The 23,474-nt window shown below is 37.2% G+C and overlaps 8 protein-coding genes and 1 non-coding gene across 10 annotated transcripts; 7 read left to right on the plus strand and 2 right to left on the minus strand.

Annotated features, from left to right (window-relative positions):
• The first annotated feature begins 3,078 nt into the window (after positions 1-3,078).
• On the plus strand, positions 3,079-5,046 carry LOC106450630 (transcription factor bHLH130). The gene is made up of 6 exons (XM_013892328.3): positions 3,079-3,799; positions 3,893-4,140; positions 4,278-4,421; positions 4,499-4,564; positions 4,662-4,730; positions 4,808-5,046. Exons 1-6 carry the CDS (start codon positions 3,406-3,408, stop codon positions 4,865-4,867), a joined length of 981 nt encoding a protein of 326 aa, XP_013747782.2. The 5' UTR covers positions 3,079-3,405; the 3' UTR covers positions 4,868-5,046.
• Positions 5,047-5,707: 661 nt separating this feature from the next.
• LOC106450628 (transcription factor bHLH48) lies at positions 5,708-8,740 on the plus strand. 2 transcript variants are annotated; one of them, XM_013892325.3, is made up of 6 exons: positions 5,708-6,405; positions 6,470-6,586; positions 6,675-6,740; positions 7,482-7,550; positions 7,632-7,703; positions 8,370-8,740. In XM_013892325.3, the coding sequence occupies exons 1-6, from the start codon at positions 5,962-5,964 to the stop codon at positions 8,385-8,387; spliced, it is 786 nt and encodes a 261-aa protein (XP_013747779.2). In that variant the 5' UTR covers positions 5,708-5,961; the 3' UTR covers positions 8,388-8,740. The 2 variants fall into 2 exon arrangements, with proteins under 2 accessions (XP_013747779.2, XP_013747778.2); XM_013892324.3 differs by having other exon boundaries at positions 5,722-6,405; positions 8,365-8,740.
• A 611-nt stretch (positions 8,741-9,351) lies between these two features.
• LOC106450629 lies at positions 9,352-9,986 on the plus strand. The gene has a single exon (XM_013892327.3). It carries the CDS (start codon positions 9,418-9,420, stop codon positions 9,757-9,759), a length of 342 nt encoding a protein of 113 aa, XP_013747781.2. The 5' UTR covers positions 9,352-9,417; the 3' UTR covers positions 9,760-9,986.
• Positions 9,987-11,372: 1,386 nt separating this feature from the next.
• Positions 11,373-14,384, plus strand: LOC106450627. Its single transcript, XR_007339641.1, has 7 exons — positions 11,373-11,435; positions 11,807-12,471; positions 12,547-12,757; positions 12,835-12,999; positions 13,300-13,473; positions 13,568-13,855; positions 13,935-14,384. It is a non-coding gene; the product is annotated as an uncharacterized LOC106450627 (transcript).
• On the minus strand, positions 14,382-15,836 carry LOC106454496 (serine/threonine-protein kinase ZRK4-like). Its single transcript, XM_013896616.3, has one exon. The coding sequence runs from the start codon at positions 15,729-15,731 to the stop codon at positions 14,739-14,741; it is 993 nt and encodes a 330-aa protein (XP_013752070.2). The 5' UTR covers positions 15,732-15,836; the 3' UTR covers positions 14,382-14,738.
• Positions 15,837-16,061: 225 nt separating this feature from the next.
• On the plus strand, positions 16,062-16,841 carry LOC106454495 (50S ribosomal protein L31, chloroplastic). Its single transcript, XM_013896615.3, has 2 exons — positions 16,062-16,298; positions 16,366-16,841. Exons 1-2 carry the CDS (start codon positions 16,230-16,232, stop codon positions 16,723-16,725), a joined length of 429 nt encoding a protein of 142 aa, XP_013752069.2. The 5' UTR covers positions 16,062-16,229; the 3' UTR covers positions 16,726-16,841.
• Positions 16,842-17,172: 331 nt separating this feature from the next.
• On the minus strand, positions 17,173-19,877 carry LOC125609230 (mitogen-activated protein kinase kinase kinase 20-like). Its single transcript, XM_048780377.1, has one exon. It carries the CDS (start codon positions 18,453-18,455, stop codon positions 17,433-17,435), a length of 1,023 nt encoding a protein of 340 aa, XP_048636334.1. The 5' UTR covers positions 18,456-19,877; the 3' UTR covers positions 17,173-17,432.
• Positions 19,878-20,021: 144 nt separating this feature from the next.
• Positions 20,022-21,123, plus strand: LOC106454494 (RING-H2 finger protein ATL40). Its single transcript, XM_013896614.3, has one exon. It carries the CDS (start codon positions 20,367-20,369, stop codon positions 21,015-21,017), a length of 651 nt encoding a protein of 216 aa, XP_013752068.2. The 5' UTR covers positions 20,022-20,366; the 3' UTR covers positions 21,018-21,123.
• A 587-nt stretch (positions 21,124-21,710) lies between these two features.
• Positions 21,711-23,355, plus strand: LOC106454493 (RING-H2 finger protein ATL40). Its single transcript, XM_013896612.3, has one exon. It carries the CDS (start codon positions 22,344-22,346, stop codon positions 22,992-22,994), a length of 651 nt encoding a protein of 216 aa, XP_013752066.2. The 5' UTR covers positions 21,711-22,343; the 3' UTR covers positions 22,995-23,355.
• Positions 23,356-23,474: the final 119 nt, after the last annotated feature.

Below are 23,474 nucleotides of genomic sequence, written 5' to 3' on the forward strand. Positions count from 1 at the left end.
TTATTTTATAGAGATGAAGTTACATCATCATAAAATGGCACTTGTTTTGTTTTTGCTGTAGGTGGACCTTCGTAGATACGCACATTGCTATCTTGGGCTGAGAGGTTACGTATAGCACAAGGGACCGCTCGGGTTTGAACTTTGAAGGATATACATACATGGATATAGTTTGAGGGAGTATGTACATGTCAACCTCAAATCAAGTAAAATCATGTAAGATGATGAGTTGCTTCCAGTGGCGGAGGGAGTATGTACATGTCAACCTCAAATCAAGTAAAATCATGTAAGATGATGAGTTGCTTCCAGTGGCGGAGGAAACTGAAATTCAGTTTTGATTAGATGCGTAGATTGAGCTAATCTATACCAAGCTTTCTCTTTGTAACAAAAAAAATGAGCTAATAGAAGAAAGATTCAACTCAAATGCTTGATTGCCTCTCTCTTGCGCATGGACTTTCAGCCTGTATAGATTCACAAATACATACATCAGAAATGAAATATCGATCTATTTCGAATATAATTTTTGTCAGAACATCAAGCATGATCGCATCCCACTGTTGGTCCTCTCCTTTGTTCAAATTCACAGCAAAAGTAGGTTCTACTTTTTATATTATTATAAGAAACTAAAACACCAAAAAAAGAGAGCAAGGAGATGAGATTCTTCATGGCAGAATATATATATCCCCAAGCACGACTGATTACTTCCAAATATAGCAGCCCACTCGAGAAAATTAAATTTAAAAAGAGAGAAACACTTGCTGTATTTAGAAGTTCTTATTAAAGAAATAAAATAGAGAGGCAACCTTTTTTTAAGTTGTTGACAAACTTGACATTATAAAAGCCAAAGCTGGACCACGATTCCCCACTTCTATCAAACATAAATATTTAAAATGAATTGATGGGGAATCATTTTTATTATTTTTAAATTCAGATACAAAAATGTAAAGAAAAAATCTATACAACATTAAGAAAAGCTAATGGGGTCTCTCACATGTCCATGTTCACATCCATCGACGACATTTGCTTTTGTAGTTATCTCCTTTTGCCTACCATTTTCACCAAGGACCAACTTTAGAACCCCAAAAGAGTATATACTGATCAGAAGTGAAAGCATTGATGGTGTTAATTTAGAGAAGAAAAAAAAGCTGTTAGATTACAGATTACAAATCATGCAGTGGCTTGTATCTATTTTCTCGAGTAAGAAGTCGATGATTTGAATGAAACAAGTTTGTTGCGTATGAATTTCACATACATATATATGTGATCTTTACTTTCACGCATCAGTGTATAATAAAAAAAAATATCATCTATTAGTTATAAAATATTAAAATGATTTGTTTGTTATCATGGTCATTTCTTCCTTTTATATTATGGGTGAATACAAATTTGTTACTTTTGATTCAATAGGTGCATGTAGAGAATGCATGTGCTTGCGCATACACATTTGTCTTCTTGTTGATAAACTAAGAAGCAGCTCGAGAATTAAAAAGCTACTCCAACTAAAACGATCTGTCTCTATATGTAAAGCCTTGGGCACATAAACCGTAGTCTAGTCCCCATATATTAAGGAATGAAATATCAGCTCCCCAGAGAATACATATACATCCAAAACAATGTGATAATAATTGATAAACATATAAGGTAAAAGTTTCAATTCACTAAACAAGAATAACGAACGTGAAAACTTAACATCTAGTTCAAAGAGAACTGATATAGAGTAATCAATTTTGAGTGAAGGGAACATGTCGTTCTTATAGAAAGTCGGCGCTTGTGAATTATTAAAGTTAAAAAAGAAGAAGAGGTGCACGAAATTAACGACGGAGATCTAGACGAAGCATCGTTCACACACGTAGCTAGTGACATCACTGTATCAATCACCTTTGATATATAAATCTTTTAGCTGTACTCCACTAGTATCTCGTTCCCAATGTAATGTCTCTTTCGTCGCGATCGTGTAGAAGCTGCAGGTTGTCCGTGAACCCTAATTTATGAACTGTACTTCCGACAAAGTTTCTTTCTATTTATAGGATGTTTTGTGTTTTAACCAGAAGAAGATCTAACTTCTGACTTTTCCTTATATTCTGATGGGACAAAATAATAGTACTTGACAATCTTAAATGTAATAAAATGCATGAAAGTAATAAAGAATATATGAGTTTGCTAAGGTCATATAAATCTTAAATGTATTATTCGAACGTGAAAATTATATTTAACTGTTGAATACGAAGTCTATGATTGTTGGTTCCTGCATGACGTTTTTCTTGTTTGTAAGTAATTAGATTAAATCTTTTGTGTATAATCGTATATGATACTTTGAACGATTTAACATTAAATATTTTGTTTCTACATCATAAATTTTACATTACATCACAAAATAGCAATAATCTTATTATACACATATTTGTTTATGATATATTTGGTGGATGACAAAGTAAAAAACAAGAAATAATATAATAGTGATATATGATAACAATAATCTTAGTATACACATACTCTTTCCATTTCGATTTAGTTGTCGTTGTAGTTGTAAGAAAAAAAATTGTTTCAAAATATGTGTCGTTTTAGAGTTTCAATGCAAAATTTATTAATAAGTTTTTTTATTTTATTTTTCAATTAGTTAAAATATGGTTAAGTGTATAGGTTGTGTGTTTATTTTAGAAATAAAATTATATATTTTATTTATTTGTGTGTATAAATGACAATTAAAATGAAAAAGAGATAATATTTGTTTATAAGATATATTTGGTGGATGTCAAAGTAAAAAACGAGAAATGGTATGATAGTGATATATGATATATCAATATCATCAATATTTGTAGGGAAGCATAAATCGTTACTCACGGGGACATCAGTATAAAAACTAGGGAAACTTGATTAAGCATATGTATTTACTCCACATGCTCTTCTGATGTATTCGAGTATTAAAGATACGTATTTTCGTCTTAAACTCTACACTCATAATACGGGAAAAGTATTCAAAGATAATACATTTCTTTTTAAATAAGATAAAGGCGTTTCCGTGACTCAGCGTCACAGGCGGCTCAAAACGACGTCTTCCTCGTCCACTTTACTTTTTAATTTATTTTTTTCATTTAATTTTTAGTTATATACTTTTTTGGATCCGCCGCTATCTTCAGCCATTAAAGTTGGACGCAGAAACTCAGAAGCAAAAAAAGACGATAAAAATATTCATCATCATCTCTCTCTCTCCCTCTTCTCTGTTCACCCACCGTTCTTCTTCCTTCTTCTCCTCCTTTCTTTCCTTCATCCACAAGCTTACATCTCAAGCTGAAATCAAATTTCTCTCGAGAAAGTGACACACAACAAGAACTCATCTTACTGAAACGTCACGAAACAGAGCATTACAGCGAAAGGGTGAGACAGGGGAAGCGCAAGTTGGTTTCTTTCATGGATTCAAATACTCACAACCACCTCTACGACCCGAATCAAGTATCTTCTTCTTCCGGGTCGGGTCTTCTCCGCTTTAGATCTGCGCCGAGCTCTGTTCTCGCCGCGTTCGTAGACGACAACGACAAGACTGTGTTCAACTCAAATGAGTTCGAGAACAAGTCTCGTGTTTCATACGCCGCCGCTCCTCCGCCGCAGCAAGAGCCGTCGAGCTTCCTGGGTCTGCCGCCGCATTACCCAAAACAGAGTAACGGGATGATGATGATGAACACGATTGGTTTGGATCAGTTTCTGAGTATGAATCATCATCATCACACGAGACCAGCTGAATCACATCTTCTCCGGCAAAGCAGCTCGCCCGCCGGGATGTTCACAAACCTCTCCGACCAAAACGGTACCGTTTTGGAACAATAAACAATAAAGTTTGACACTTTTGGAGTCCAAAGTTTAACTCTTTTAATGGTTTCTGTTATATTTACAATCGCAGGTTATTGTTACGTTGGTGAAGAAGAAGAAGAGGAAGAGAGTCCATCTCATCCCAACGGGTTAAGACGTCATAGCAGCCTCTCTTCAAGACCACCTTCTTCTCTGGGAATGCTCTCTCAGATACCTGAAATCGACTCGGAGAGTGTTCAGTATAGCCATTGGAATCATCCGTCGACCAGCTTCATTGATAACTTGTCCTCTCTCAAAAGAGAAACAGAGGACGATGGAAAGTTGTTTCACGGAGCTCAGGTAACTAACTATACTCTGGTTTAGTTCTACCAAACCGGTTTATTTTGGTTCTTGGGACTATTACACATTATTACAAACATGTATTGTAGCTGGTTATTATAGAGCAATGAATGATAGTTTCAATTATTTTATTACAGATAATGTCGCATCACTTGAGTCTACCGAAGTCAGCCTCGGACATGGGTTCAGTGGATAAGTATCTGCAGCTACAAGACTCTGTTCCTTGTAAAGTTAGAGCCAAACGTGGCTGCGCCACACATCCTCGAAGCATCGCTGAACGTGTAAGTTCAACAATGCTTAGTTTTGAATCTACGAAGTCTGATAGGTACTTGAAACAAATTATAATGTCATTTGTCAGGTAAGAAGAACAAAGATAAGTGAACGGATGAGGAAACTACAAGAGCTTGTTCCTAACATGGACAAGGTCCGTACACTAGTCCTGACACTTATTGTAATGAGGATTTTCTTGCATTAAATTGGTATTAATGTTTTTTTTTTTCGGTATCTCTTTGGTTCGATAGCAAACGAACACTTCGGATATGTTGGATTTAGCTGTGGATTACATCAAAGATTTACAAAGACAGTACAAGGTAACCTAGTGATCATCGTGAAACAATAAAGGACCGGTTTGTGATTGAAACTTTTGTTTTTATGTTGGTTTACACAGATTCTAAACGAGAACAGAGCTAACTGCAAGTGTGTGAACAAGGAGAAGAATTTGATATAGCGCACAACAAGGGTTGTGTATATAGGACTAAGGAAAGCAAAGAGAGAAAGGGATAAGATAGACACAATGTAATGTCTGAATATTTTTTTAGCCGAAACAGACCAAACTGTCTTATATGTAAGCTCCTAGCAAAAATGCATATGCTTTCACCATATTATAAGCAATTATATAGGACTCCATTCATTTTTCTCTCTTTTTGTTTATTACATCCAAGTCAATTACAGTAATATCAGTACTTTCCAAGATTGTTTTGAGCAATTTTCTTTTTTATCCGGTGTGATGAAGATAGCTTCTTATGTCTTATTTAAAAAACTCATTGCCTAAAGCTATCTCTACTGAAATTCTATTTTTTTTTTCTATAATTTACATTAAAATAGAGTAACTAAAGTAATTTTTGCTTCAATGATAGTGTTATTTTATAATAGAGTTACTTTATTATAAAATAAAATATAAAAAATATCATATTTTTTTCTCTATACTTAGAGTGCAAAAATGACATTCTTTTATATTTCACTCCTAAGATCATTGAAGCAAAAATTACTCAATAATAAATTTATTTTATATTAATCTAAATTATAGAGGAAAAAATAGAGTGTTATTGGTGATAGTTTTAGCACTGACATCATTGTCTCTTTGGAAGTAAAATTAGGTTCCATTTCTTTTATATAAAAAAAGTTAGGTTTCATTAAAAATCTAATGATATGAGCAAAATTCTATGAGACCACCAAGCCACTAACTCTAGTGTGAGAGTAGTGACATTTTATTTCAAAATTTATAGAACCAAGCCCAAAAGGCCCAACTCATAAACATTGGGGTCCAAAGCGTCTCTCTCTCCATCATAATGGGTGCTTTCCCTCTCTAAATTTGTGTTGGCTTTTATTAGCAGACGCACTCCGAAGCAAACGTTGCTTTCTCTTCACTCCAAATAGCTCCCAAGCAATCTTTTTACCCCGAGAGAGAGATTTCAGCCGAACGATTTTGAAGCTCTAAGCGGTTTAACTAAAGCGAGTTGGATAAAGTCGGTCGGTTCTTTTTTTTTTTTCTTCTGTAATTTAACTCGGTTAAGTCCGGTTTACGCGTTAATTTCCCTTCTTATGAATCATCTGAACCAAATGTTCGGAGTTAGCTCCGGCGCTGGGCCGTACCGAGAGTCACCGATGACCGGACTTGAATCGCTCAATTTCATCGACGAAATCCAGCAACTGGCGGCGACGTTCCCGCCGGATAACACCGGCTCCTTCACGGCTCTGCTCGAGATGCCGGCGACTCAGGCCGTGGAGCTTTTCACTTCGTCTTCTCCGGCCGCCGGAAACATCGCTCCTCCTACTCTCCACCCGCTTCGGAGATTAACCTTTCCTCCGGACCTCGCCGCGGTGATCGCTGCAGAGCAAAACGGAAACATCTCCGGTGAGTCTTCGAGCTTCGGCATTAGAGTCAAGTCCGAGCCTGAAGAGACCGATTCATCTCAGCGGCTCGATTCTCATCCAACGGTGGAGAATCAGAATCGTAACAAGAGGAAAGAACGTGGGAAGAAGAAGGTGATTAATCAAATCAATCTCGATAGCTTGTAACACAAGTCACTAATATCCTTTTGACTTATAGGTCAAAAGCTCGATGAAGAAGACCAAGAGCTCTGACGAAGAAGCAGAGAAGCTTCCGTACGTTCATGTTAGAGCTCGTCGTGGTCAAGCTACTGATAACCATAGCTTAGCAGAACGAGTTAAGTATAATACTAACTACTACACATCTCTTAAACGTCGTCGTTTTAACATTTAGTTAGTGGATATGTTAAACTCTTTGATTATAGGCAAGAAGGGAGAAGATAAACGCACGAATGAAGCTGCTACAGGAACTAGTCCCAGGCTGTGACAAGGTGATAATAGACCTTTAATCAATAATTAGATTTTCATTTTGTGCTCAAAGTCAGAATCTTTCTTTTTATTATATGATTAAAAAATAGCTCTTTATTTTCCTCATCTTAAAGTGTATTCATTGAACTTGAAGCTTACTCCATAAATGAAGATAATGGCTTTTATTGTGTGAATGCTAGCTGGATTGTGCCCTTAAGGTTTTTGGTAGAGGGGACATGTTTTGGTGGATAGATGGAGATTAGAGTCTGTGTTTTGGGGTCCATCTTCTGATCTTAAGTAGAAAAAGTCTCAGGCTTTCTATGGAGGAGGGTGAGCAGTGTAGTATCGTCTCTAATAAGTTTGGTATCTATCAAGTAGAGAGAGGGTGAGGAGTGTGGTATAGTCACTAATATCTTTGGTTATATGCTTTGAATTGAGTCCCACTATACCTAATTGGTTGGAAGCATGATGTGACACTCTTGCAGACAGCTAAGTAATCGATATGTATATAAATCTTGGAGTTTAGCAGATATTATTGGTGGAGGGAGATGATGATAAGTGACAACTCCTTAAAGAGTTTGTAACCTTTGTGGGGTTTTGAGACTTTGACTGTTTGTTCATGAACGAGAGGTGTTGTTGTTCTGGTTCGCTTTAATGGCAATGTTAACGTTGAATAGAGTTGAGATTGTAGAAGCCGTTAAGTTAGGACTCTGGGTCATTTTTTATGTTCTGACTTACCAGAAAATGAGCTTTGTGACCTGCAGATTCAGGGGACTGCATTGGTGCTAGATGAAATCATTAACCATGTGCAGTCTTTACAGCATCAAGTAGAGGTGGGACTTAATAAAACAATAAGCTAATGAGTCCCTATGGTGCAACACTGTCACTTAACCTATGTTCTTCTTATTTTTCAGATGCTATCTATGAGACTTGCTGCAGTAAACCCAAGAATCGATTTTAATCTCGACAGCCTATTGGCTTCACAAGTAAGTATCTAATTTGCATACAAGACTTAAAGTTCCATGTGATCTTCTTCTACAAAATTTAAGATTCAAAAGTCTCATTGACCATGTTTCTCGTTTAAGTAAAACCATAGGGTACCTATCTTTCTTTGAGTAACCTTTTTAGTTGTATCTCAAAAAGTGAAACTTTTGTTGTATTTATTGATACAACATTAATCGAACCTATTATAGACTAGGCTTAAAGAAGTAGATCAACGTGGGGGAAATAAATACACATCCAGTACACTAGACACAGAGACAGAGCCTATTGTTAACGCTAGGACTCAAGAAACAAAAAAAGGCTTTGGAAAGGACTCATTAGCCCTCTCAATAATATCATACAGAGATGGGTCAGAAACACGGACCACCTCTGTTCTGTTGTCTTTGATGGTGTCTTTTTTGTTATCTTTGCACAATTATTTTTTATGTGGGGGTCTAAGTCTTAAGTTCTTGTTGCTTCACGTTTCACCTATCCAATCTAATAATCAGATTTTGTTTCTCTGCAAATAACTTCTTATTAAATGACCTTGTACAGCTTGTAGACCATTTAAGAACCAGGTCCCACCCATTTAAAAATCTTGGTCTAGTAGGATTGATAATACAATCATCTCTAACAGAAGTTAAAAGTGTTTATCTCTATCTGCAGAACAGTTTTCTAATGGATGGTAGCTTCAACGGAGAGTTTTATCATCAGCTGCAACAGTGGCCTCTCGATGGTTACCACCAGACGGAATGGGGAAGAGAAGAGGATCATCACGAAGCCAGTTTCTTGATGGGTTCAGCTACTTTACACTCAAATCAGGTGAAAATGGAGCTATAAGTTCCAAGCCAGTTGACATGTTTGTGTATATATAAGAGAGAGATATATCTCCTGAGGTTTCGGTTGTTGAATTTAGAGGTAGAAGATGATTTTGAACTCACCATGGCCTCGCATATGTATAATTCAGAGACAAATGTGACTGCTACTGCGCAATACGACGTCGTGTTCGAATATTATCCAATAATAATGATTAACCGGCCAACGTGACCTATTCGTTTTGGTTTAACGAAATAATAACCGGACTAAAAGAACCGATTTTTTTAATCTAAAATCTGACCCAAAGCCACGAAGAATACCCGAAATTTTATTTGATTATCCGAATTAAATTTTTGAAAATTAAGAATTTTATCCAAATCTAAAACATACCCAAAAACGCAAATATGAAATTAAAAAAAAAACACATATATACTTAATATATAATAGAAGTTTCGGGTTTTTGGGTATTTTATTAGTGTTTCGGATTCGGTTCGGATTGGGTCCAAGACCCGCGAATCTTCCACAACGAGATCCAATAAAGTAAAAATATTGGTTCGGTTTTTATCCGAACCAGAATCGATTTCAGATCGGATCATCAGATAAATGCCCAGGCCTAGCGAAAATAATGATGAATCAAACTAACTTAAAAAAAAAACTATACAGCTATAATTGTTAGATAATTACCAAATCTAAACCAGTTGAACCTAAAAATCAATCAAAATCAAACAATAAATCGACCTGGGTAAATTTCTAATTAAACCGACGATACAGATAAACCAAACCAGATTCCTCGGTTCAGGTATCGAGTGAAGTAAACCAATTAGGTATATATCCGAACACTCAACAAATCCAATCGATTCCCCCATTTCGTCTCTTTCGCTTTTACATCACAAAACCGAAGCGATGCAGTCATTGACCGTCGCAGCAGCGAAGACGCTACGAAACCGGATCTTCTCCCGGTCCGGATCCACATCCGCCGGGCCGAGCCGCTGGGCCACGCCGGGCCACGAGGAGCAGCCCAAGGGCTACTTCATGAACCGCACCCCTCCGCCGCCGGGACAGTCGCGCAAATGGGAGGACTGGGAGCTTCCTTGCTACATCACGAGCTTCCTCACGATCGTCATCCTCGGCGTCGGGCTCAACGCTAAACCCGATCTCTCGATCGAGACTTGGGCTCATCAGAAGGCCCTGGAACGCCTCGAGATGGAGAGGCTCGCTTCGTCAGCCGGAGATTCTTCCGATTGAGCTTCACCGCTTGATCTCCGGAAGGTGGATTGTGGCGATCGAGAAGACTTGGAGAGTTAGGGCTTTCTGAAGAAGTTTGTTTTGGATATCGTTTGTTTAGTCGATAATGATGAAATAAGTGTTATTTAACTGTTTTTTGACGCATTACATTTCTCAAAGTTGATCACTTTTGATACAACATCTGCAATTTGATTTGCTCCTTCGAAGAAAGTTTCTGTCTTTATGCATTTTGCTTCTTGATCCATCGTTAGGAGATGGAGTGTTCCTCTGTTTTGTAGACACGGCATGCTTTAGTTTTCGATATGGGATATGATTGATTATTATACCTTTGTGCAGCGTTGACATTGAGTTTCTTCGGTTTTGTTAATGGTTAGGCTTTTACATGATTCGAACAGGCTCATTAGTGTTGATTTTGGCTATGGTATGTGACTATAGCTTTGTGCAGCGCTCACATTGAGTTTGGTATGATCTTTTAAAGTGGTATCGGCCATTGCTTAATGCTGCAATAACACTAGATTTCAGTTTCTTCTTTTTTTTGGTTTTGGTTGGGCTTTTAGTGCTCATTGCGTCAGGGTTGGGTGCTGGGTAGTTCAAATAATAGTTGGAGTCGAGTTCTCATGGGATTAGCCTTTGTCAGTTAGATGCAGAACACTAGATTTCAATTGTGGAATTTACTGCTTATTGCATCAGTACTGGATGTTTGAACAATTCAGTAATGGCTAACAGTATTGTATTACGATGTGTGAATGATGATTTGAATCTTTGTAAAAATAGTTGTTTGCATTTGTGGGGTAACTGGTAGTATATATTAAGGAGCTTGATCAATTACTTGAATAAGTCACAGTTTGGAATTGAGGAGAACTTCGCTCGAATTTGGACTTTCTATTGAATTCACTGCTATTTCAAGTAGTTTCTCAAATCTTCTGATTAGTTTCCTTGAGCGTTAAATATAGACAAACACTCTTGCAAGCATTCTTCATTGTTATTTGCTGTTTGCGATCCTCAAATTGCATCACATCGAGAGGGCTACTGTTGTGATAACTTCTTTCTCTGTGTGTTTGTCTCCCGGGATTATAATTGAGTAGCACTATTGAATCACTGTAAGAACTACGTAGACATCACTTCACTCTTCAGTTTCCACTTGTTTTTCTTTTCACTGAAGAAGAAAGCCATGTGAAGAACCTCTGTCCTCTTATCTCTTTCCTCGGTACATGCATATGTTCTTCTTTCGTAAATTCCAACTATTCACTAAAAAATGAACAGTTTGTAGTCGTATGTAATTTGATGTCGGTGTCGGTGGAGTCAGTGCGATAAGTTTTGGACAAAAGCGAAAAGCGACTCTTTTGGTCATTTAAATAGAGAAAGAAGCTACTATTTCGGGTAGTAATGTGACCGGCTATATCCGGTGAACAGTCGAGCCACCGACACAACCTTCCATAGTTTCACGACAATGATCACTGTCCGTATCGCACACGATCCACGTTTCTATTTATTTAAAGAAAGAAACCATAACTTCCCGCACTCGGATCTCCCATAGTATGTGTAAACTAGCATTACTATTGGACTAAAGGTAAAGAACAGCAAATCTGAGAGTACACTTCACTCTTGAGCAGACCCGTCTTGAAGAGAGTCATGATTTGAATGTAAAACACACAGTTTGCTCTGTTTCTTCACTGGTAAGTCTTCTTTTTCTTTTGCCCTCAGTCTTTTACTAGCTTGTTGAACTCTCAAGTGACGTCATGGTTGTTCCATGCTCTGTTTATCTCTCTGTTACTGATAACTTTTTGGATACTTTTTGAAAATTCAGTTCCTATTCATCTAAGTCCCTAAGATAAAGCACCTAGTTTCTATATTAGCCAACTATGAACAAGCTGCTGGGACCTAAAATGCCACAGTAGACTAAGACAAAACATAGCAAGTCTGATTATGTCCTTTTCTTCCTTCACTATATGTTATATTGTTTTTTTTTTGAAAAAAAATACTATGTTATATTGTTTTCAGCTGTGATTTTTTTTACATTTTGTTCATAATTCTTTCTTCTCTGTAGGGTAAAACAGATCTTCTTGGATCGTTTACTCACTCGGAAGTTGAGAAAGTAACTGTTGCGTTGGCTTTTTATTGAAAGAGCTTCATGATGAAGGAGAGAACAACCAACAATGTCCTGTCAAAGCGATCTACCAAGAACGGAAGAAAAGACCAGAAGCTGCAGAAGAAGAATAGCCAGAAAAGATTGTCAGAACAAGAGAAACACATTGACTCAGATCCATCTGAGGCTTACGAGGCGGTAGATGTCGCTTACTTGGATGATGACGTAACTGAAAGAAAGGAGAAAGAAGCTCGTGAATGTATCAATGCTGACGTGTGGGAAGATGCTTCTAATGGTGCTCTTAGTGCTGGAAGCGAGAACGAGTCCCCTGATGTAGTACACTTTGACGATGTATCTTCCAGAGAGAAGATTAAGCATCTGGAGAAGAGAATCGAGAGACTTGAAGAGGAGCTTAGAGAAGTTGCAGCACTCGAGATCTCTCTTTACTCTGTTGTCCCAGATCATTCCAGCTCTTCACACAAGCTCCACACGCCCGCAAGGCGTCTTTCCAGAATCTACATCCACGCATGTAAGCATTTCACTCGAGGAAAGCGTGCTAGGATCGCTACAAACTCTGTTTCTGGTCTTGTTTTGGTTGCAAGATCTTGTGGGAATGATGTTTCAAGGTAAAAACAAAGACTATATACTTAGCATGTGAGTACAGGATCTTGATTCTCTCTAAACACATTTTTTATTGTAAGGTTGACCTTCTGGTTATCAAACATCATATCTCTAAGGGAGATCATTTCACAGGCCTTTGGTAAGTCTCATCACACCTCTGAATCAAATGGGAGTAAGAAAGGTCTCCAACAGCTTCTGGAGGATTGGCAAGAAACTGAAATGTTTACTACTTCGCTTGAAACAATCGAACAGTGAATCTTCTCTAGAATCGTTGAGTCTGTTTGGTGGCAGGTATATAAAAAGATTGAGCTTCTTCTAAGTTTTTTGTTTATGAAGATTCTCTCACTTTTGCTTCTCTTATCTTTAAGGTCTTTACTCCTTATATGCAATCCACTGAAAGCAACTCATCTGAGAAGCAAGGAAGCTTTTCTACTAGTCTATGGAACAATGCTTTCCGAGAAGCTCTGCAAAGGCTTTGTCCTGTGAGAGGTGCTGGACATGAATGTGGTTGCTTACCTGTTTTGGCTAGAATGGTAATAAGATACTTCAATTTGTTTATGTTATAATGACATAGAGAATCATAGCTGTCTAATAACATATGCAAGTGGAGCATGGTCTAAAACTAAGAATTAAAATAAATATATGGTCTAAATTTTAAAAAATTTAGATAAAATGCTAAATTTAGAGTTTATGATTTCAAAAAAGATGTTTAGTATATTAGATAGAAGTATTAGCTTCTAAAAACTACTTCATTTTACATATTTAAATATACAGTTAATATTTTTTTTGAACATGGCTTAGAAATCATATTCTTTATTATTGTCTTTAAACAGGTGATGGAGAAGTGTATCAGTAGATTTGATGTAGCCATGTTCAACGCTATTCTGCGAGAGTCAGAACATCAGATTCCAACTGATCCAGTCTCAGATCCTATTCTTGATTCCAAGGTTCTGCCTATTCCTGCTGGAGAGTTAAGCTTTGGATCAGGAGCACAACTCAAAAACGCGGTAACCAAAAGAAAACAAACTTCAGTTTTGTCATAGCAGTTAGAGAGTTGAATAATGTTTGACTAATCCAGTAGCATAAAATTCTCTGTTGTAGATTGGCAACTGGTCTAGATGCCTTACTGAAATGTTCGGCATGAACAGCGAAGATGATGATGATGATGATCATGTAGAAAGTGATGGTAAAGCCTTTGTATTGTTAAATGAACTTAGTGATCTTCTTATGCTCCCAAAAGACATGCTTACTGAAAGTTCCATTAGAGAAGAGATATGTCCATCAATTACACTTCCACTAATCAAAAGAATACTATGCAACTTCACTCCTGATGAGTTCTGTCCAGATCATGTACCCGGAGCTGTCCTAGAAGAGCTTAACTCTGCTGAGGTACAAGTTAGGATTCTCTTTCTCATAATCCGGAAAGTGATTTTAGAACATCTTTTTTTTGTTATATTTTTTTTTTCAGAGCAATGGTGATGAGACGCTACCAGAAGAAAGCTTCCCTTATGCAGCTTCCTCAGTTTCTTACACACCTCCATCGACCATGAATGTAGGAGAGAAAGTTGCAGAGCTTGCAGGGAAAATGTCAAGGAATGTGTCTATGATACAGAGCAGAGGGTACACTAGTGACGAGGAGCTTGAGGAACTGGACTCTCCTCTTACATCCATAGTAGACAAATCCAGTGACGTTACTGATTCATTCACCTCAAATGAAAGATACAAGCTTCTTCGACAAGTGTGGGTTTAGTTTAGTGATTAAATGGATCCAATTAAAAGTGTAATTAGTGTGTGTGTTACTGTGAACTATGCCCTATCCAGTAACCAAAACAACACATGAAATTACCAATTCAAATAGTGATTCTTTACCTAATAACTGAAAGGAAAAAAGGAATGACAATTCTTTTTTTTTACCTCTGTTTAATTTTTTTTTTTCGAAAGAATATTAAATTAATTCAAGCAAAAAAACTGTTTTACACTTTGTGTTACATTGGAACAGAGATTTTTAATAAAATCTAATCAAAAGCTGAGCCTTGAATAGTTATCGAGTGGCAAACCATTTGGTTAAACCTCCTCAGTGAGCCTTGTCACAGATGGAGGAGAGCCTGTTACGAACAATCTTATCCACCATTTGAATTAGTTGGTCAGGTGTCATTTTCCTACTGAGATATGTGTTCCAAGCTACTCTTTGGTGTCATAGTGGATTCTGACTCTTAAGAACATTTTTTACTTAGAGGTTATACATTTAATGTATTACCTAACACTTGCTGGTCTAGGATCTCTCAATCCTCTTTAGTTCCTTGGATACTTCCATCATCTCCGGAATTTCCCCTCTAAGACCGATACATTTGAGTGAAAGTAGGAAAAAAGCTTCCATCCGACATAGCTCTCCTTCTCCAAAGTCACCTTCCAACATAACTGGATCTAAAATCTCAACGAACCTACCATCTTCCACCAACCTAGTCAGAAAATCTGGATGCAGCTCATCGTCCAAACCTGGAGTTCTTCTGCTCAAGAGAACTAACATGAACACTCCAAAGCCGTAGACGTCAACATTCTCTGTGATCATTCCCTTTGACATATAGTTAGGATCTAGGTACCCGTACGTTCCCTCTAGCTTATACTCTCGTACAAACGACTCCCCTTGTGGAATGGTAACGCAGTTGCGGAAATCTCCTAGCTTTGCAACCCCTTTGACATCCAAGAATACGTTACGAGGATGTACATTCCTATGGATGAATGTAGTCGAAAAGGCGGTGTGGAGGTAGGCTAATGAGTTTGAGATGTCTCTTGCTATTTGTATCCTTTTATTCCACGTCAGTGTTGGATCGATTTGGTGATGAGCGTTCACCGTTATGCTCTCTGCATATTCGCACACTAGGGCAGGACAAGTGAGTTCGAGACAGCATCCCAACAACTTGAGGAAGTTCTTGTGACCACTCACCATTGATGAAACTGATATGTCTCGGCAAATCTTCCTTACATGACGCCCTCCGTATGCTTTTTTCTTGATCATAACTAGTCTGTTGTCATCATTATCGAGTGTTCCTCTGTAGTAATGGTAATCACAATCATCTTTTCCGACAAGATTGCTCTTGTTGAAGTTGTTGGTGGTTTTAAGGATCTGGTCGGGAGAATAAGTTGTGATGGGATTTGTTTTACCGTTGCAACATTTGACGAGCTCTTGTAGTAGGATGCTTCCGTTCTCCATGAACAATCTTTGTGGTTCAGTGGCTTCTTTGATCTTCTTTCTCCTCCAATTCATCGTGAACAAGATTAGCTGAAGAAGAATGCTTTCAGAGAGATGGTTTGACCTGGAACAAATGTTGTTGACTTTTTAAAGATCTGAGCTTCAAAACTGTGTGTGTTCAGAATAATCTACAAGGTTTTTTTGGGCCCACTCTCCAAATCTTCTACTTAAAAACAGACTTAACAGCCAATAAGATGCGTTGGCTAGTCAATAAGAAAGGCCTCAAAGTTGACTTTGGGAGAGAGTTGACTGTTTCTCATTCTGTTCTGTAATAATTTACTAATTTAAAAGCTATAACGAGATTTAAGTATTTGATAAGTGATCACTAGCAGTCTATAGCTCTACTAAATGACATTCTTACCCTCAGACTATCGCTTCGGCTCAATCGTATAACGCTAAGTTCTTAAAGGTCAAAAACGTAAATACTACCAAAGCTTCATCTTCCTCATCCTCCTTCTTCTTCCCTTATCTACCGTGAGATGCTTCTTCACCAGTAGAAAAAAGAAAGAGACAATGGTGGTTTCTCTCCCTAACTCGTTTCTCCTGATCAATCCATGTGCTCATTCTCTTGTAATCAAAAAGGTAAATCTCGAAACTTTTCTCTTATTCCTTCAAAAATCACTAAAACTTTTTTTTCTTTTCCGAATAGCCGGTTAAGGCGGCATCGATTAGCGCGAACCGAGGAAGTAAACCGGCGGTGGTTCAAGTGACGTGCAGGAAGAAGGATATGCACCCAGAGTTTCACGAGGACGCTAAGGTTTACTGCAACGGAGAGCTCGTGATGACCACCGGAGGGACTAAGAAAGAGTATGTCGTTGATGTTTGGTCCGGTAACCATCCGTTTTACCTCGGGAACCGCTCGGCTTTGATGGTTGATGCTGATCAAGTGGAGAAGTTCCGGAAGAGGTTCGCGGGGTTGTCGGAGATTATGGAGATTCCGGTTTTGAAAGGAGAGATTGTGTTGCCTACAAAGAAAAGCAAAGGTGCTGGCAAAGGAAAGAAGAAATGATGAGAACTTTGTAATGTTGAAATTGAGTTTTCTGGTAAAGCTTTGAGCTTGTCTTTGCTTAGACTGTTTGTGTTATGTTTTGTTCTTGAATGCAAATGAATATATTTTATTTTTAAGAATGTGTTTGGTTTATCTTATGTGATCATGGTTCTTGTTTATTGTTACAATGTATATAGCTGGTGATAATCTTATTGCTCTTATAAGGTTATGGCATGGACTAAATGATTAGTGCAAGTGTGGTTGTAGTTGTTGTTATTGCAAATGACACAAAGGATGTGCCATTTGCCACAGCTGGTGATAGTCTTTTATTGCTCTTATTAGGTTCATGGCATGTGCAAGTGGGGTTGCTCTAGGGCCCTTTTCTCAGTCAGATTTTCAGCATTTGAGCATTCTCTGCTCAGATTATCAGCCAGAACATGAACTCTGTGACGCAGTGTTTTGCAATAACATACATATATTCTCAAGATTTAGTGACTTGCAAACCACAAAGTGGCTTTATTATTAGTGAGCACAATATAGAATTAAACATATGCTTAATACAGTTATTGAAAGCTCAAGAGATTCACAGAACTCAAAAGGGTTGTGCTTGTGGCCATATAATACATTTTTTTTTGACAAACTAAACCTTTACAACTTGTATCAATGTCTAATTAAGTTGATCTACAACATGTCAATCAAGCAACAAAGACTAATACTGACACACTCTACTAAACAGGAACGAGCTTGCATCCTGGTGGTTTTGGAGGTATAATCTTCAACCTCAAGGGTCTATGAGAAACTTTCTTAAACTGTAATGGCTTTGGTGGAATAATCTTCACTCTTAAGTGCTTCTTTGTAGTATCTCCAGGTTTCAGCACACCCACCGATTCTCTCTTACCTCCGGCGCCGGTAACCATCACTTTCTTCTGATCAGAAACATTCCTAAGAAGCGGATGCTTCAACAACTCCTCAGCGCTTCCTCTCTCATCCGGATTCCTTGCGAAACACGTCTTCAGAAACTGCCTTGCGTCCCAAGGAAGAGACTGAGGAATCTCTGGTGCGTTCCCATTCAACAGTTCAGGCATAAGATCCTCCGAATCCGCAAAAGGCCATGTCGGCTCTCCGGTGTACATCTCCAAAACAACGCAACCCAACGACCACAGATCCAACGCCTTCTCCGCAACACCCTCCTGAACAGACTCCGGAGACATGTAAAGAGGCGTTCCCAAGAACGGAGAATCAAACTCCCAAAACTCTGACTCCTCTCCAGCTTTTGTAGACATTCCAAAATCAGATAACTTCAACTCATACGTGGATTGCAAGCCACCAACATGACGCGGGAACACAAGGAGATTCTCCGGTTTGAGATCGCAATGAACATAACCGTGACTATGAACAGAGACAAGTCCTTGAAGAATCATGAGCGTAAAGTCTCTGATCATCGAGTCAGACAACGTTCTTGTTTCCATGAAAGAAGCTAAACTTCCACCAGCTGCGTACTCCATCGACATCTTAAAAACTCTGACTCCATAATCATTAACACCGCTCGACATCGGCCCTAGGGTTTGCACGATTCTAGGGCAGTTTCTAAGTTTGGAAAGTATCCGAAACTCTCTGCGAAGAGACTCGTAGTCGTGAGCGTAGGAGCTTTTCACTGCATGGTAGCATGGCTCCGTGCCGTCTGGCTTTGTTAATCTCATGAGATCGACGGAACCATACGAGCCTTTTCCTAAGGTTTTCATAAACTCCATTGACGGCAATATACTTTTACTTCACTGCAACCGAAAGCCCTAATTGGAATCTGATATTTGGAGTTTGTTGAAGAATGTGAAGTGCTTTCGTATTATATCTGGCGCCGATTGAGTAAAATGGAAATTTTAGAGTATCTATGAATACAAAAAAAGGAAACTGAATAACGCGCGTCGATCTTATTTACATGCAAAATCTTCATCAAATACATCTTAACCGTTGGATCATATGTTCCATGCTAAATTCTTCAGGTTAATTACTATTTACTACTTAAAAAAAATCTTTATGACAAAATACAAAATTGGTTAAATGCTTTATATCTATCAAGTTCAATGTGTCTATTAATTAGAATCCTTAGACCGTCTTTTTCGTATGTAAATTGGACTACATAATCAATCACTTAATTCATCGAACAAAACAAAAAACTTACAAAATCATATTCATCATGGCGATCAAGAGTTTGTTTTATTATTCCTAAGAGATATATGCATAGCAGGTTCAGTAAATACGTACTCAGCTAGCGCAGTTTCAACCAAATGCATGATCGGTGAATTTGGTATCATAAATCTCGTTTATTGTAAAGCTTGTATGGATGCTGAAGCTAATTACAAATCATATACTCCATTCAATATGTTTTTATAATGCAACAATGCTCCCAAATAGCTGGTCCTCCAACAGCATTGTAAGATCAAATAAAAATAATAATGTAAACCTTTATTTTATTTTATTTTTATTTTTTTTTGTAAACCTTATATCTTCTAAGTGATCTTATAACAATGTTCCTAATTTCTTATATTTCAGTTAATTATAAAAGCATTTAGGGTTAATTATATTTTCACTATCGGTAATGATGTCAAGAATTGAAGTTAATGAATTATCAGAGAATAGTGTAATGATCAGCTGCTTTTTTTACGGTTCGATGCAAACTCATGCCATAAGGTTAACAAAAATGTAAACTGGGTGGGCCCAAGATAAAGTATTATATATTCAGACCAGCATAACAATGTGAAGCCTAGAGCCAGTGATATGAACGTACATTTATCTATTTATCTCAACAAACAAACAAATATCGTACATGGAAAAACTATATCTTGAATGCTTTAAACGTAATTATATGCAAATAATATAATGTATATTTTAAAGATTTCGTTATAATTTAGTTTGAAGATATAGAATATCTTAATTTTTTAGCATAGTTATATGGAAACAATAATATAGTATGTTTTGAAGATTTTGTTCAAAAATGTTTAAAATATAGTGACCTTTTCCTTGAAGGAATAAAGAAAAAGTTCACGTATGAAAGGAAAAGAGAAAAGTATAAAGTTGAATTTAATATATATTCCCAACTTGTAATACATTAACATGTTTGTATACTTCGAAGACTCTTCTTCAAGTCAGACTATATGGTTCGCACACGCAACCTCACTTAAAATCTCAAGTTATAACTTTATATATTTTCGTATATTTTTGACTATGCTCTATTTTACATATCCAGTCGTCATATCATTGGGAAGATGTAATATCTTTCTTTTAATTAGAATTCACATATATATACTGTCGACATGTTATGTATCAGTTGCAATCCTAAACTAAATTTTATAGACTTGATATGAATTCTTTAAGTTAAAAACAAATCCGAGTAAAGTCAACGATGTCCCTTGGGTTACTGATAGCTCTGATAATTCTGTCGTAGTACCGCCTGTTTTCCCCAACCACAAATCATTATTCTAATGTATTGAAAAATATAATTAAAAAAGTCTCAAAATCATCAAACGTCTTACATAAAAAAATACAATTTAATTACATCTAAGATCTCTTCAATCTCCCCCCATCACTTGTTATTAGCATATAGCTACACCAGTTTCTGTTGTTACATTTCTTTCGTATTCATCGAAACAAACAAACGGATCATTATGAGCTCTGACAACAGAAACAATGATCACGTAATCGATCCCGACCGTTTGTTCTGGCAAAACACGGCTTCTTACAATGGCAGCAGCAAGATTTTACTTGTAACCATCGTAGCTTTCTCTATTATTATCATCATCGTCTTTACTTATCATCTATACGAAAGATTCATCGTCCGCCGCCGTAGATCCACCTTCCAAGGCCACTCTTTCACAGTTGTTACTCAGCCGCCCAAACGTGGCCTCGACAAAGTTGCCATTGCTTCTCTCCCTACATTCGTGGTTGGAGTCAACGGTGATGACGTACCAGCTACGGAATGTGCGGTGTGCCTAGCCTTGTTGGAGGAGAAAGATACGGCAAGGATGTTACCGAACTGCAAGCATGTTTTCCATATGACATGCGTTGACACATGGCTCACCACACACTCTACTTGCCCCATTTGTAGAACTGAAGTCGAGCCGAATCAAAGGCTTGAGCCTGAGCCAAGAGAAGGGCCAGTTGGTGACGGTGCATCTTCGTCGGAGTACAAGAGTAGCGGGTCAACGGTTGTGCGATTAGATTCGTTTCGGAGGATTTTGACAAGGAAAAGATCTTTGGACAGGAACGATCATTCTGGCGTTGACCAAGATCGTGTAGTAGATCTTGAAAGACAATGAAGTACTCTTGTTCACGTTTCAATAGTAATCTTGTTCCTTTATAATTTCAATCTTCTTACTAAAATCTTTTGTATGTTACCGTACAAAATACACATTAGTTCAAAAAGCTATTGTTTTAACGTGCGAAAAGAAAATAATAAGTGTTGAACTTGTAAAATATAATTCAGACAACCAGAGTCGTGCTAAAGAACATTTAAAGCATTGGCTTGGGCAGCATTTTTTTATTATGATTGTAGAGCAGCAAATAATATTTAAATGATATTTACCTTTTATTATTTATTTCTTCAAAATATGATATTGTGTATATTTTATAAGGTATTACAATAAAGTATATTTTTATGATTCTAGACCACTATTAATATCCTTAGATCGATTTTTATATTATTTTTATAATTGTAACCAAATTGGTGACTGAAAATTAATAGTAAATATTGTTTATGTTAAAGATGATATTTTGTGTGTTAGAGTTTTGTTTTACAATTTAAACATAACAATAACAATAGTTTTTTGGCTAAAATTTTATAAAAAATTTATATCATAAAAATATTGTATCATTACAAAACAATTTAATAAAAAATTAAAAATATTTGTCTCATTTTTTTTTTGTTTAAATGTTAAGATTTATACCACATTTTAAGAGTTTACAATGTTGTGAAACACAACTTATTACAAAGAAAAAAAAGAAGCAAGAGAGAGATCAATATAAGAGAGTAGCTATTAACTAAAATATTTGTTTCATTTGGCCAAGGGCATGAAATTTGCCAGGCACGCTCTGCAGACAACTTTGTAATATTTTTTACAATGTCTTATTCAAGTCAAACTATGTGGTTGCCACACGTTAAACTTCTAATTTTCTTTCTGGCCATCTACATTATTTCTGGTCATATATTGAGGTAAGTCTGAATATCATATAACTTTTGATCATTTCTTCTTGTTTTACTGCATAATTTTCTGTCTTCCTAGTGTCACTAAGAACCTTTGATTTATTTTACCGTAAATCAATTATATCAACTGCAACCCTAACTAAATTGCATAGACTTGATTGAAAATTTTGTAAGTTAAATAATTCTGAGTAAAGTCAACTACGGCCCTAGGATTGCTGATAGTATCTGATAAATTCTGTCTAAGTACCGCCTGTTTCCCCCATCCACCAATCATATTGTAAGACAAAATATAATAAGAAGGTGACAAAATCATCAAAATGTTTACCTATCATAATTAACTACACACTAAGATCTCTTCAATCTCTCCCATCATACTTGTTATTAACATATTTGTGTTGTCCCACTTCTTCATACTCATCGAAGAAACAAACATAATATCATCATGAGCTCGGACAACATAAATAATGGTCACGGAATACATCCTGACTTCTGGCAAAACGCCGCTTCTTACCATGGCAGCAGCAAGATTTTAATTGTCATCATCCTTGTTTTTTCTATTTTCATCCTTGTCGTCTGCGCTTATCATCTATACCCAAGATTCGTTCTCCGCGGCCGCCGTAGATCCACCTTCCAAGGCCACTCTCCCACCCTCGTTACTCAGCCACCCAAACATGGCCTCGAAATAGTTGTCATTGATTCTCTCCCTACATTCGTGGTTGAAGTCAACGGTAATCATGACGTCTCGGCTACCGAATGTGCGGTGTGTCTAGCCTTGTTGGAAGAGAAAGATGCGGCGAGGATGTTACCGAACTGCAAGCACGTTTTCCACGTGGCATGCGTTGACACATGGCTCGCAACACACTCCACTTGTCCTATTTGTAGAAGTGAAGTCGAGCCGAATAAAAGGCTTGAGCCTGAGCCAAGAGAAGGCCCAGTTGGCGACGGTGCATCTTCGTCGGATTACAAGAGTGGTGGGTCATCGGTTGTGAGGTTAGATTTGTTTCCGAGGATTTTGACAAGGGAAAGATCTTCGGACAGGATCGATCATTCTCGCGTTGACCAAGATCGTGTATTAGATCTTGAAAGACAATGAATAATAGTACTCTTGCTCACGTACGATATTACTTTTGTTCCTTTATAGCCTTCTTACTAAAATCTTTTGTATGCTACTGTACAAAATACGCATTATTGAAAAAGCCGTTGTTGATTAACGTGTGAAAAGAAGAAAATAAAAAGTGTTGAACTTGTAAAATACAATTCAGACAACTTTGTAATATTTTCTCAATGCGTGTCTACATCGAACACTCTTCTTCAAGTCAAACTATATATGTGCTAGCCAGAAGCTACACGTATACTCACACGTTTACACTTTTAATTTTCTTCCTGACCATGAACATTTCACATTATATTCGAGTCATATATTGGGATAAACTTGAATTATCATTTTTGTTGACAAAAAAAATCAAACTTATCATCTTTAAATTTTCCTGTATGCAATCTTATTTCATTGAATGTACCAAATTGTAATGCATGAGGAAGTCATGAGTTTACTGGTCCTGTGGTCCATACATTT

This window comes from Brassica napus, chromosome A5 (genome assembly GCF_020379485.1).
Source record: "Brassica napus cultivar Da-Ae chromosome A5, Da-Ae, whole genome shotgun sequence".
Lineage (NCBI taxonomy): Eukaryota > Viridiplantae > Streptophyta > Magnoliopsida > Brassicales > Brassicaceae > Brassica > Brassica napus.